This window comes from Condylura cristata, unplaced genomic scaffold (assembly GCF_000260355.1).
Source record: "Condylura cristata isolate star-nosed mole 26May11 unplaced genomic scaffold, ConCri1.0 scaffold00003, whole genome shotgun sequence".
Classification (NCBI taxonomy): domain Eukaryota; kingdom Metazoa; phylum Chordata; class Mammalia; order Eulipotyphla; family Talpidae; genus Condylura; species Condylura cristata.
Genome location: NW_004567104.1, coordinates 27,380,935 through 27,394,617, shown reverse-complemented (window position 1 = coordinate 27,394,617; position 13,683 = coordinate 27,380,935). Strand labels below are relative to the sequence as shown.

General features: G+C 41.3%; 1 protein-coding gene across 4 annotated transcripts in view; it reads right to left on the bottom strand.

Annotated features, from left to right (window-relative positions):
- OPA1 (optic atrophy 1 (autosomal dominant)) overlaps positions 1-563 on the bottom strand; it is a 72,571-nt gene extending 72,008 nt beyond the window's left edge. For all 4 annotated transcript variants that reach the window (XM_004675107.1, XM_012733017.1, XM_004675108.1 and 1 more), the window contains exon 1: positions 294-563. In XM_004675107.1, the coding sequence (XP_004675164.1) occupies positions 294-325 (32 nt within the window). In that variant the 5' untranslated portion in view covers positions 326-563. The remainder of the gene's footprint in view (positions 1-293) is intronic.
- Between the last annotated feature and the right edge of the window lie 13,120 nt (positions 564-13,683).

Sequence of the window (13,683 nt, the reverse complement as noted above, 5' to 3'; positions counted from 1 at the left end):
ATGGGTAAAGAGGTGAAAGAGGCAGGGACAAAAAGGACAATAGGCCAAGACTGAAAGGCGCTCAGAATCTTCCAGTGACACTGACCAGTCACAAGGGCCAGTACTACAGCCTGCAGCCCAGGTAAGCCCAGTCAGGGCCCCTGTCATGCCCAATACTCAAAAATATGCCAGAATCCTTCAACTGTCCTCCGCCTGGCCTGAGACTTATCTGTATATTCTGGAGGTAATGATGGTACAACACAGTTTTCCAGAGGCCCCCAAAATAACGGGGCCAGGTCACAACCCGCACTTACCAGGCCACAGTGGCCCGGCGTAGGCGCCACATCCCGCAGGCGACGAGGCCACCCAGGCACCGAGACGGCCACGCGCGGGCCCCCGGTGTCAGCCCCACGCCAGTTCCTGCTCCAGGAATGACCTAGGAATAGGCCCTCGGCAACAAGGGCACCGAGCAGCCACTGCGGCCCTCCCTATGGCGCATGGACTTCCGCAAGAACCAGCCCGGCACCCGTACTCGGTCCGTCAGGCAAATCACCACCCCTCCACCCTTCCTAGGCGTTCAGCACAAAAGGTCCGCGCTGAAGACGATTGACGCATGCGCGTAGAGCGTTTAGCGGGAACAAAAATATACTCCCGCCTCCACCCTTTTTGTTCCGGCTTGGATTTAAGAACTCTGTTCTCCCAGGTTAAAGACCTGGAGAAGGGAGGAATGGAGAGTTGTATTGGGACTGACGGGGTGAAAGGTTTTGAAAAACTGGATTTGTAAATTCTGAGTGGCTACCAATTTAAGAAAAATTCAGCATTGAGGGAGCACTGAGGTAAGAAAGTATAAAATGATAAAGTATAAGGTAAGAAAGTATAAAATGAGTACAGTAATCTAGTATTAGAATAAAGTAGTGAAAACCAATGGTTGCCCCTTTGACCCTCCCTTTTGTTAAGCATCTTTGTTTACAAAGCACTTTATATCCTTTGAACAATCTTGGAAGTTAGGAAGAGTGAAGGACCGATTAAGTGTTTTGGAATCTCAGATTAGAATTGAAAGGAGCCCAGGTCAATTTAAGCCATGGAAGTTACAGACTAAGCTTTTATAAAGGTGTCAGGATGACTGTCACTGCAGTCATCTGGTTTTTCATGTCACCAGTTTGTTGAAATATCCTTGTCAAGTCTCCAGCGGTTCCTGGACCTGCAGCATTCAGCTCAGAAAGCAGAGACACTCCCCTTCGTAGTTTACAGACCTCTCAGTTTTCAGGACATCACATTCTCTTTTTTCTTCATTAACTGTTGTTCCCCAGTCCCCTTCACTGGTTCCTCCACTCCATGTTGGAGGATTTCAGCCTTTCTGAACGCCTTCCCTTCTGTATTTTCATTTTCTTTTCTTTTTAATATTTATTTATGCGTGCACACAGACAGAACTGGGGTACAGGCCAGAGGTGGAGGAGGAGTGAGAGGATTCACCAGAGACAGAGTGGGGAGCAGAACAGGCAGTTACACTGACATACACTGCTGAGGGGAGCAGTGGGCCAGACAAGAGAGGTCTGCTGCACCATGTGGATTATCCCCAGGGCCGGGATCAAACTCACCTGAAGTGGCTGTGGCTCACTTGCAGTGTTGTGGCCTGTTGGGCCACCAGGGAGGGACTGTACCTCATTTTCTTCCTAATTAGTCTAAGTCAGTTCTGTGTTTTGCTCAGCTTGAATTTCCCTAGCTACTGTCTTAAAAATAATATTGGACCTGACATTTAAAAATAAAACATTTATTCTGGTATTGTAACAGTGTGAAAAAGAAACTGCTTGGACTTGCACCAGGGACCTGTGGCACATGGAAAGAGACACTAGGGGAGGCTGACAATGGCAGCATTTATTTTGATTTTGTTCTTTTGCTCCCAGAATTGTCTGGTCCCTTCTGCCCCTTCCCTATCGGTCTCTACCACAAAGTGCCTTAGACCTGGAACAAGCCGGAGCCAGGCCTCAGTTGCCCTGCTTTTGGCCAGTCCTGTTTGGCTAAGTACTTCCCCAAGAGGGGATAAGTAATTGTGGGGGGTTAAAGATTTACTTTAACTATTTATGGATACAAGAGCTGGGGTATGGGTAAAAAATGTGGGGTCAGGGGAGGAGAGGTGATGAAAGGTTTCTCCAAAGACAGAGTGGGGAGCAGGACAGGTTGACTGACTGCTAAGGGGTGCAGTGAGTGAGGCAGGAGAGGTCTGCTTTGCCGTATGGGTTAGTTCCCTGGCTGGGGATTGAACTCGTGCAGCCGTGCCTGCCTATAGCTGCATAGTACTGAGACAACCCCTTGTGCCACCAGGGAGGCTCCAACTTTGGGTGTTTAATTGGAAACTATTTTAACTATATTCTTTCCCTTCTCTTCCCTCTATTGCACACTAATTCTATTAAAGCTCTTTCTAATGGAGGTTTTGCACACCAAGAATATGTCTAATTTTTATCTGATGGATGTTAGAACCCATTAGAGCAGGCAGGGTTGGGGATCATGGAGTGCCTGTCACCCTGTCCACTAACAGATTCTCTTAGATAAAAAGGCTGACAGCATCAAGCCTTGCAGAAGTCAATAATATCATTTAAAAAATCATTTGGAAATAGTATCAAGTAGTGATTCTATCCTTCAAACATGAACGTCCTGCCCAGTACACATTCCTTCCTAAAGTCTTCCTGAAATTGAAGAGCACATCAATTACTATTATTTTCTTTTTCTTTTCTTTTTTTTTTAAAGATTTATTTATTTATTCGTACAGAACTGGGGTACAGGCCAGAGATGCGGAGGGTGAGAGGATTCACCAGAGACAGAGCGGGAAGCAGAACAGGCAGATCCACGAAGTACACTGTTGAGGGGAGCAGCGGGCGGGTCAGGAGAGGTCTGCCTCGCCATGTGGTCGCCTTCGGGGCAGGCGGGAATCGAACTCATGTGGAAGTGGCTTTAGCTTCCTAGTGCTGTGCTTTAACCCGTTGCGCCACCAGGGAGAGCCCCAATTACTATTATTTTCATTAGTAAAATCAGATGAAAGGGAACACTATATCAAAACTGAAAAAGTGACAAAGAGGGTCAGGGGGTTCCAAACGAGCAAAAAGAGAATCAAGAAAATGTTTTATTTGCAGAAGTCAATAATATCATTACTATGCAAGTAAATTGTGTGATGTTGAAAGGATGAAATTTAAGATCGCACTATACAATAGATACAGCTATGTTACTCATTCATCTTCTGTGCCTCAGGGTGGTATTTGAGTTGATAAACCCTAGAAAGAGCAATGTGGTTACTTATAAATATATATAGATACAGATCTGTATATAAGTATATGTGTGTGTGTGTATGTGTGTATACATATATATGTGTGTGTGTGTATATATATATACATATATATGTATATGTATATATATAAATCTTTCTACCTACCCCTTTTCCTGGCACACAGCTTCCAAAACCCTTGTCATTTCCTAAATGTTTAGAATAATAAGGTGTGTTTTGTTATATTTGCTTTTGTTTGCCTAACATAGCTTCAACATGATGAAGGCTACAGGAGCTCTTGTTTTTTACAGCACATCTCTTTCAAATACACCTGAGTTTACAGTCATGAGGTGACTTGGAAAATCTCTAAGGATGAGGGTTAGTTACTAAGGAGAACCAATTTTGTGATTGCAGGATTGCGTGTTTTAGCACCATTCCCACAATCCGGAGAGGAGAAAGTGCTGAGATCCCATCAGTCACCAGTGGCCAATGATTTAATCAACTTTCAATTTGCGACTAAGAATGCATGTCACACCCACACTCCAAAGGGACCGAAGTTCCTGTGCTTGGGTCCATTCAGATTTCACCTTTTGTATCTGTTTTTAAAAAATATTTTACATTCTTACATTGTTCATTTTTATACAGTAATTGGTTTCTCCTGCACAGGGTATAGCCCCTGTAGTTGTCCTTTATGTTCTTCCCTCCCCTGTTTTGACCTTCCCCTCCCCTCCTTTGCTGTATGCCTCAAGTCTGTGGTCAGCTTGCTAGCTTTGTCTTTTCCTTAAACTTTTGTTTGGTTTCTTTGTATTCCACATATAGATGAAACCATCTGCTATTTATCTTTTTCTTTCTGACTTATTTCTTCACTTGGGCATTTATTCATATCCTTAACAAACTTTGTAAAAAAAACAGGTAATCTAGTAAGATTACAGTTTTCTTGAGCCCTGGAGCTATTGTAGTAAATTTATCAAATCTGAGTAGAGGGCTATGGAACCATTTTATGTCTAGTCAACCTGAAGCACAGGTAACAGCTTGAACTTGTGATTGGCCCTGAAGTGAGGGAGGGGTACAGTCTCATGGGACTGAGGCATTAACTTAAAGGATCTGTCATGATCTCCAAGCAGCTAGTTTGAGAACTGAATTAAGTTCAGGGACACCCAGATGAGTCTGGAGAATCTGAGAGCTGCTTGGTGTATGTGAACCTCTTTCTCACTCTCCAATACACATACATCATATTTTGTGCAAAGGGTCCAAAGTAGAGTAGCGTGCTCAGAGATTATTGAGAGCAGTCACATAAAGGAGTCCAAGGAAGGGCTTGAATCATGGATGGTTGTGAATGGAAGGGAGATTTTTCTCTGTTGAAGAGGAGAAATTTTTCCTGGTCTAAAGACTGTAATGACACAAGACACATTAACAGGAGAAAAAGCATATTTAATTCATATATATATGTGACTCTCATAAAGACATGTCTATCCCCAAAAACAAGCAATGAGGATTTATATGCCACCCTGCGCTAGAGAGAAGGGTTAGAGATCTGCAACTTCAAAGGGAAAGAAGATAATGTAAAGGAAAGTGGATAGCAAGTATTTGCTAAATAATTCTTCGCCATGCCATACAGAGGCAAAGGAACACAGAAAAGAATCTAAGCAACAAGCCTTGGTTTACCACATACAGCTCAGATTCTTGGAGATAATGAATGATGTTAATGGAAACTGAAATGCTTGCATTTGTTAAGTTTTGTATTGAAATTTTTACGACAAAAGATGCCCCAAATCCCTGATACTGCAGTCTTCTGTGGTTTCACAGAGAGGGAAACTAACTAAACTACACATATTTGTACCAAAATTATTAGCAAATTTTTCCTACACTTTAGAAAAGTGTCATAATCCTCATCAACAAACATTTATAAATCCATTTCCTGTGAATTTTGGTCTGTGTATCAAAAGAATAAAGCCCAGTTCCTGCTCTCAAGTAGCTTTTGTCTGTAGAAGAAAGGTACATATGTAAAAGAAATAATATGCTGGAGTATAAGCTGCTACCAAGTAAGACAGAACAGTTTTGCTATAACACAGAACTGTCACATTCTCAAGAGAGCTTAAGGAATACACTTCAGAAAAACCAGAAGAAGATGCATTTGCAAAGAAGAGACACTGAAAAACCAGAAGAAGATGCATTTGTAAAGAGACACTGAGCTCAGGAAGATTACCTGGCTATTAAGAATGCCAACTGTAAGGGGTCGTAGCTAAAGTGCAGTGGGGTCAGAAGTGAGTGATCCATTGAAAGGACATTTTGGAATATTTAAAGCAATGGAAAATTCAGTGCAGAATTAGAGAGAGGAATCAAAGATGACTGGTATTTTAAGTCATAGTGAATCAACAATGCTAATTATTGTCACAGACCTGGGAAAGTTGATTTGGAGGGGGCACTGCTGCTTTGGTTGATGACTGACGCAGTACTTTTAATGAGTTATCCAGATGAAATTCTAACATTTGCAATACAAAGTTGAGAGTTTTCTGAATAAAAGGTGATCCTGAGTCTCTGAACCTTCATGAAACGAAGAACTTGAAATTATTTGAAAATGATTAAATTTGCATCATTTTATAATGTTTATATATATATATATTTTTAAAAAAGATTTATTTTAATTGTACATACAGAACTGGGGTACAGGCCAGAGGCTCAGGGGCAATGAGAGGCTTCACCAGAGACAGAGTGGGGAGCAGAACAGGCAGATCAACGAAGTACACTGCTGAGGGGAGCAGTGGGCGGGCCAGGAGAGGTCTGCCCACCATGTGGTCACCTCCTGGGCAGGCGGGAATCAAACTCATACGGAAGTGGCTTTAGCTTCTCAGTGCAGTGCTTTAACCTGCTGTGCCACCAGGGAGGGCCAATAATGTTTATATTTTAAGACAAAATATTAACAAAATAAATATTAAAAGGAAATATAAAATAGAGCATTTTCAGATGTCATGATGTTTACATTGAAAACCCTAAACACTACAAATGATTGAATTCAGGAAAGTCTCAGGATAAAAACCCAATATAAGCATTGTATTTATATATAGTTACAAAAATACCTGTGTAGTTATGGATCCTAATCCTTGGAATTCTTCATTGTTATCTTATTTGGAACAAAGGTCTTTGCTGGACCTGAAATGCACAGGAGAAGATAATGCAAAGCTGGAGCTGAGATTGGAGTGAAGCAAGGAATACAGGTGATCATCAGAAGGAAGACTCAGGAGTGAGTTCTCCTCTAGAGCCTCATTGGCCAGCCCAGCTCTATCAATACTGTCACATCGGCCTCACATCACTGAACGCAGCTGATGACCATCCCAGTCAAAGAATAGATTGCTGCTGTTTTAAGCCACCCAGTTTTTGGTCATTTGTTATAGCAACCACAGGAAATTAATACAACCTGAAAATTAAATAAAAAAACATTGACAGTAGGATTTGTGTTTTTCTATTACATTTGTATGGTGGGAATAATACATAGTAGTGCGCTCCCGTGTATGTCTTCTGCATTTCATTGACATCTTGTTGTAAGCTTGAAATTATTTATGGTGGCCATATTTATACCAAAGAAATCAGCAAACAGTACAGATCAGAGCTTGGTTTATTGTTTTGTTGATTGTTTAGTCTAAAGGAAGTGCTGGAATAGTTGTAACATTACAGTTTAAATTTATTTTTTTTACTTTAAAAAATTTCAGTAGGTTCAGACCTGCTCAGACGTAAGTCACCACACCAACCCCCTCACCAAAACAACCATAGTTCTATGATCAAGCCACAGTTCTGCTTTGTCCTCAGTCCCCACCCTTCTCACCGCCTAGCAGTCTCCATTCTGCTTCTACAGTTTGTTTTGGTTTAGTTTTGTCAGTTCCTTTTTGTTTCACTGTATTTCCACATATGAGTGAAATCCTAGGTATGTCTGGCTCCTTCTGACCTCTTTCACTTAGTGTCCTCCCCTTCACTTCCTTCCTACAGGTTAAATTTAAATGTGTTACGTCTCTTGCTCTTACATTGGGAGTAGTGCAGGAAATTAAAGAAATAGTCTTCCTATATTTGAAAGCCAAGAAGTTTTTCTTTTAAACTATTGTAGTAGAAAATTCATTCATTCATTTATTTTTATTGAGGTAACATGGTTTACAACTTTGTATACTCTTTAGAGGTATAGGATCACCTCCTTCAGGTGATACTATTACAATAGCCAAGTTATAGACATAACCTAAGTGCCCAAAGACAGGATAGATTAGGAAGATCTACACATAATGGAATACGAACAGAGGTATAGAAATAAATAAAGAGGGTCTCTTTGGTGGCAGAGGAGTCAAGATGTCGCCAGCTACTGGAGCATGAGTTCAATCCCTAGCTAGGGAGGTGACCCACATACAGCACAGCAGACCTCTCCTGTCTCACCTGCTGTTACCTCAGTGGTGTATTTTGTAGATCTGCCTGTTCTGCTCCCCACTCTGCCTCTGGTGAATCCTCTTATCCTCTGTGCCTCCAGCCTACACCCTAGTTTTTGTATGCATAAATAAATAAAAACAATTCTTTTAAAAATAAAGAAAGCTTTGCACATTATCACAAAATTTGGAAGTTCTGACACGTCTTTGCTGTTTCATTTCTCTTTTTTTTGTTAATATGTAGGAAAATATCTAATACATATGTCAGATCTAAATGTATAGGTCAATGATGTGAATAATTTTTTTTTACTGAAGTAGATAATTGTAATAATTAGGTATTCATGCAGAGTAAAATTTATGATAAACTTTACATTAGATTCAGATTGTTTTTATAGAGTCAGTTGTTAAACATTTACCAGCTCACTACTGTTTTTTTTTAAAGATTTATTTTATTTTGCATACAGAACTGGGGTACAGGCCAGAGGTGCAGGGGTGGTGAGAGGATTCACCAGAGACAGAGTAGAGAGCAGAACAGGCAGATCGTCAAAGTACAGTGCTGAATGGAGCAGCAGGCAGGTCAGGAGAGGTCTGCCGCGCCATGTGGTCACCTCCGGGGCAGGCGGGGATCGAACTCATGCTGAAGTGGCTTTAGCTTCTTATTGCGGTGCTTTAATCCGCTGCGCCACCAGAGAGGGCCACATTACTGTTTTTCTTCATTCTGTTTTTACCTTGCTGTCAGTGGAAATTTTGTCACTTAGTTTTCCTTTGATTAAAGCTTCCTGTATCCTGCTCTCCTCCATCTTTCCGACCAGCACCACACCCAGCACCCTCAGCATTTGTATGCCAGTGCACGCGCACATGCACTCATTCCTCTTACTCTTCCTCGTCCTTTGACTGGCCAGTCACTGGCAACACTTTTCTAATCACACACTCAGAGTTCGGCTGCAACAGGAAAGAAACGACGTGACTACCAGCACCTAACTTCTCTGGATAGATTCCTGAAAGAGATGTGACTTAGAAAGAATTTTTTTGAGTCTTAAACTCTGACTTTGTGTACAAAAGCTAAATTTAATTTATAAATAATGGGCTTTGGCATTATGAATAATGAAAAGTCAGTTTCCCTGGCACTGATTTGATAAAGAAGGAGAGATTTGGGGAGTCTTTTGGGCTTTACTGCCCCAGTAGGTCTCCGACACCGCTAGACCTTGTGCTGTGAGATTCAGGTCCCAGAGTGGTTACAGTGAGGGATTCAAACAGAGAGCTGTGTCCTGAGTCCAGGGGAAAACAAGAGGGAAGTGACGTTCACAGAAAAGGCTCTGGTGCTAACATGTCACAGCATGTAGCGGAGGACACATGGGCAAAGCAGGATAGTCCAGACACGGAGCACACTCCAGGTTGCTTGTGGCGCAGAGAACTTGGGAATCTACCTTGAACATTCCAGTTCCCCTTACATGGTGTAGAAGGACTGAGAGGACTCTGAAATAAAGCCCAAGGTGAGCCTGGATGACTTCATAGATGCAGACACAGAGGGTGTAAGTGGCAGATAAGCAATGACAAGTGATGGCTCACATGAGGGAAGGTTGGAATGAATTGACGTTGAACATTTGCTCTTGTCTATTGGGAAATCCTTCATTGGCTATTTAATCCTCTGAGCTGACTCAGTTAACTAGATTTATTTTCTACCACAAGACAATATAAAGGATAACAAATATCAATTTGAAATACAAAATTGCAATTTCTGTACACTATGAGTAAACATATTTTTGTTGATGTGTGTGTGTGTGTGTGTGTGAACCTATGTTCATCTGTATTGTTCCCCAAATCATGCTGTTTATATAGTTTTGCTAAATATTATATCAGGAGCACTTTAACCACCAAATATTCTTGGGAAACACCTTTATTGATGCATAATTGTCCAACTGTCCATAGTTTTCCTTCTTTGTCCTCTCTCCCTCCCTCTCCCTCTTTTCCTACTCTCTTTTCTTCGACAGCACTCTGATCATTAATTTTTTGTGTTAAATATCACATTTTATTATTTTTTTAAAGATTATTTGTGCTTACAAAAGTGGGGTACAGGCCAGAGGTATGGTGGTTGAGAGAATTCACCAGAGAGACAGAGAGGGGAGCAGAATAGGCAGATTGACAAAGTCAACTGCTAAGGGGAGCAGTGGGTGGGACAGGAGAGCTCTGCCTCACCATGTGGATCAGCTCCCTCACCCGGGATGGAATTCATGGTGCAGTGGCTTCAGAGACTTCATAATGTGGCGCCACAAGGGAGCGCCAATATAACATTTTATTTTATATTTTAAATATAAAATTGTTCTTTGGGGAACTTGTCTAATGTGAAACCACTCGGTGAAGGTGTATAGTTAAAAAATTAATAAATATCATTTCAATATATAATTAATTGGAAAAAACATCAATGTGGTATTTACATGTCTTGAAGATGAAGTAACATTGGTTAATAACATTATGTGAGTTTCAGGCCTGTAGATCAAGGTCTGGATGTACCACATTATGTTTCCCATCAGAATTGTGGCTTCTCTCCATCACCACCCTACTGACCTGTCATTCTATCTTCCCATTCCCTTATGGAAAAAACCATGTTGTTATTATAGTCATAAGAGTTTAGTGTTGTTTTATTTAGTTTGTTCATTTGTTTTATTTTTTTATTCACCACATATGAGTGAAATCATGCTTTTTCCCTGTCTCGGTTATTTCACTTAGAATAATGTCCTTTAGTTCCCTGTATAAATATTGTTCAGTCTTCCCATTCACATTGTCAAACTACTCCCATTTAGCTATGATATTTATGTTCCCACCCACTGGTGGTTCCTTCACATGGACTTTCTATTTCTTTAGAGACCACCGGGAATAGTAAAGTTTTGTGCTTTGAAAAAAGTGAGGTACGGTCCCAGCAGATCAAATACTCTGAGTGTGTATTGACTTTTGTCCAGACGGTAAAACATTAAAAGTAACAGGAGCATTGAAGGGTGTCTTTTCCTATTATATGTAGATTATATATTAAGCCACTAGGGGGCAGAGTTATCACACTAAACCACGGAGTTTATTTTACTTAAAAAAATTTTTTTTAAAAAAGCCTAAGCCAGCTTATACTGCTATCAGTCTAGGTCTCAAAGCCGACATTGCCATCAAGGTGGCTTCAATTATTTTAACAAGGTAACAAACAAAGACAAACTCTATAAATTTAAAACAGGCAATTTTCAATCACTGTAACAAACACGTTGAGTTCACAGTATTTTTTTAAAAGAATATATATATATATATATATGTATATATAATTGTAGGGTAGCTTTAGATTTACTGAAAAATCATGAAAATAATACAGAGTTCCTATATGCGCCAAACCCAGGCTCTCCTATTATTAACAACTTGCCTTGGTATGGTACATTTATTAACAACTAATGAACTAATCTTAGATATTAAGGTGTATAGTTTATTCATATTGTCTCAGTTTTGACCTACTGTTCTATATTTATTCCAGGATACCACGTTACCTTGAGCTGGCATGCCTTGGAATACTCCTCTTGGCTGTGACATTTGCTGAACCTTTCCTTGTTTCAGATGAAGGGGGTATTTTAAAGAGTATAAATGTTAACATTGTGGTATCCTTCCATTGACGTGTGTTGATGTTTTTCTCTTTAGACCGGACAGCAATAAATGCTCATTCTCATCATACTGAGGACACATACTATCGATAGGATTTTATCACTGTTGCAGGTGACTTGATCACCTGGCTAGGTAGTGCTTGTCAGGATTTTTCACTGCACAGTTCCCTTTTCCTCTCCCATTCCCAAACCATACTCTTTGAAAGGAGTCCCTGGGAGTAGCCCACTCTTAAGGAGTGGCCAGCTGAGTCGCCCTCCTCAAGGGGGCAGCACCTCCATTAAGCATTTGATGTTTTTTCCCTAGGAGAATTGTCTCTTCTCCATTGATTTATTTACTCCGTTTTTAATATCCATGGGGATTGTGGACAGTTACTTTATAGTTAGGGTTAAAGTCCAAATCCGTTTTTAAATTTGTGGCTCATTTGGTTTTAGTTTGGCCATTGGGGCCTCTTCCTGTTGCTCCAGTGCTTTTTGATTCCACCCACTATTGTTTTATTTTTGTGTGACTTTCTTATTTTCTGGTTAGCCCATTTAAGGTCTAGTCTCATCTTGTATTTTTGTTGTCATGGTCCTGGAATTGACCATTTTCTCTGCCTACCCCCTCAAGGAGTCCTGGTTCCTTTTAGTGGAGAATGGTATTAGAAACAGACACCTGGTTTATGCTCACTTATACAGACAGTTTATATACTTTTGTTCGTCCAACAGCCCTGTGGAGTTATTCATCCTCTCTTATAGACGAGCAATCTTTGCAGTCTTGTCGAAGTTTCTCCAGCAAGTTGTAGAGCCTGGTCTAGATTTGGGGTGATTGCAAATCCATGCTCCTTTCAATGTACCCAGAAACAGAAATAGTAACTAAAGTGGAAGAAGAAGGCCCATTATTGCCTGTAACTGGATGAAAGATTTTGCACCTATCTTTATTCCTTCCTCCCTTCTTCCCCCAGAAAGAAGAAACTATTTCCTCAGCAGATCAGGTTTAGGCTGTACCTTCAGGAGTGATCCCAGATTATTGAGGGCAAAATGCAGGTCAAGAGGGTCACCATTGCTTTAAGGACAAAGGCCAGCTGCTTTCCAGATGCATGGAATGCTCAGATGTAGAGAAGATATAAGCTGGAGACCATCTGTTCCATCATCACGGTTTAAAAGATCAAAGAAAGCCTGATGATCCAAAATTAAGGATAATCACTCAAGTATTAAATTTCAATACATAAAACTGGATTAGGGCAAAAAGAGTAGTTTACAAGAACAAAGGCAGGTGCATTGCCTGCAGAGAACCATGCTTCTGTGTCTAAAATGCATCTGTGGCCTAGAGAGGAAGAAAGCACTTAGGTTGGTTTGTTCCTTTCAGCAAACTCCATGGATTTGTGAGTTGTCCAGTACACAGGACTGGGGCACTGCAGTGTATGGTGCTAGTAGCTCAGCTATCTCACAGCTTGCTCACTCGGGACAGTCTCCCGAACTGCCATTCACAGCCCTTAACTCCCTGCTGAGCAGTTGTAAGTGCTTTAAGTGGTCACAGGATGACTGAAACAACATTGGTTTCATCATTTTCCATGCAGTTCAGAAACTGAGATCAGAACAGTAAAGCCACTTGTTCGGATCACACAGCAGAGGACTTTAACAGGAAGTAAGTGACCGTGTTTTCCATCACCTATTCCAAAAACTTGACCATTTAATAGTGTTTGGTAGGAGAGCTCCCAGCTGTTAGATGCCAGCAGAGAGGACCCACCGGGAAGATTCCTGGGGTAGGAGCACCAGGAAAGGGGGAGGGGAAACCTGGAAAGGCAAGAAGAACAGAGGTGAGGTGGGAAGCTGGGGGACTTGTGTTGAAACTGCGTTTGCAAGGCAAACTTGTTTTTCACTGAGATGTTAATTTGTTAATTCGAGCTGCTTTACCGAGGAGAGAAGATCCCAGGAGAGCCATAGAAGATCCCAGAGCCCCTGTTGGTGTTGCACTAACTGAGAAGTTCTGAACACTGGGAATGAATTAGTTCCACTTTACATTCTTTTTTCAGGAAGTGACATCTCCCATTACCCACTTGGCTAGGGCATTGACAGACCATGCAACATGAGCAAATTAACGGGCTAAAATTTCATTTCAGTCCCTTCTCCTTCCCAAGTGCTACAGAACTACTTGAACTTCTCTTCCCACATGTGGAGTATCTTACTTGCTGGTGAAAGAGATAACTAGCTAAGTCCTTCATAGTAAGTGATAAACAGGAAGCCCAACAGCCAGCCCCAGCTTTGTCTCTACCTTGCCTCCCTACCTCCCCCCACTCCATAGCCACCTGGGACTTGTTCTTGACTCCCACCAAAGGGCTTAGCCCGGTTCCAGGCCCATCACAGGCCCAATGCAGAGTACTGAATCCAACCCAGCCTCACTTTCCACTGCTCCACACCAAGTTTTAGCCTAATCTGATGA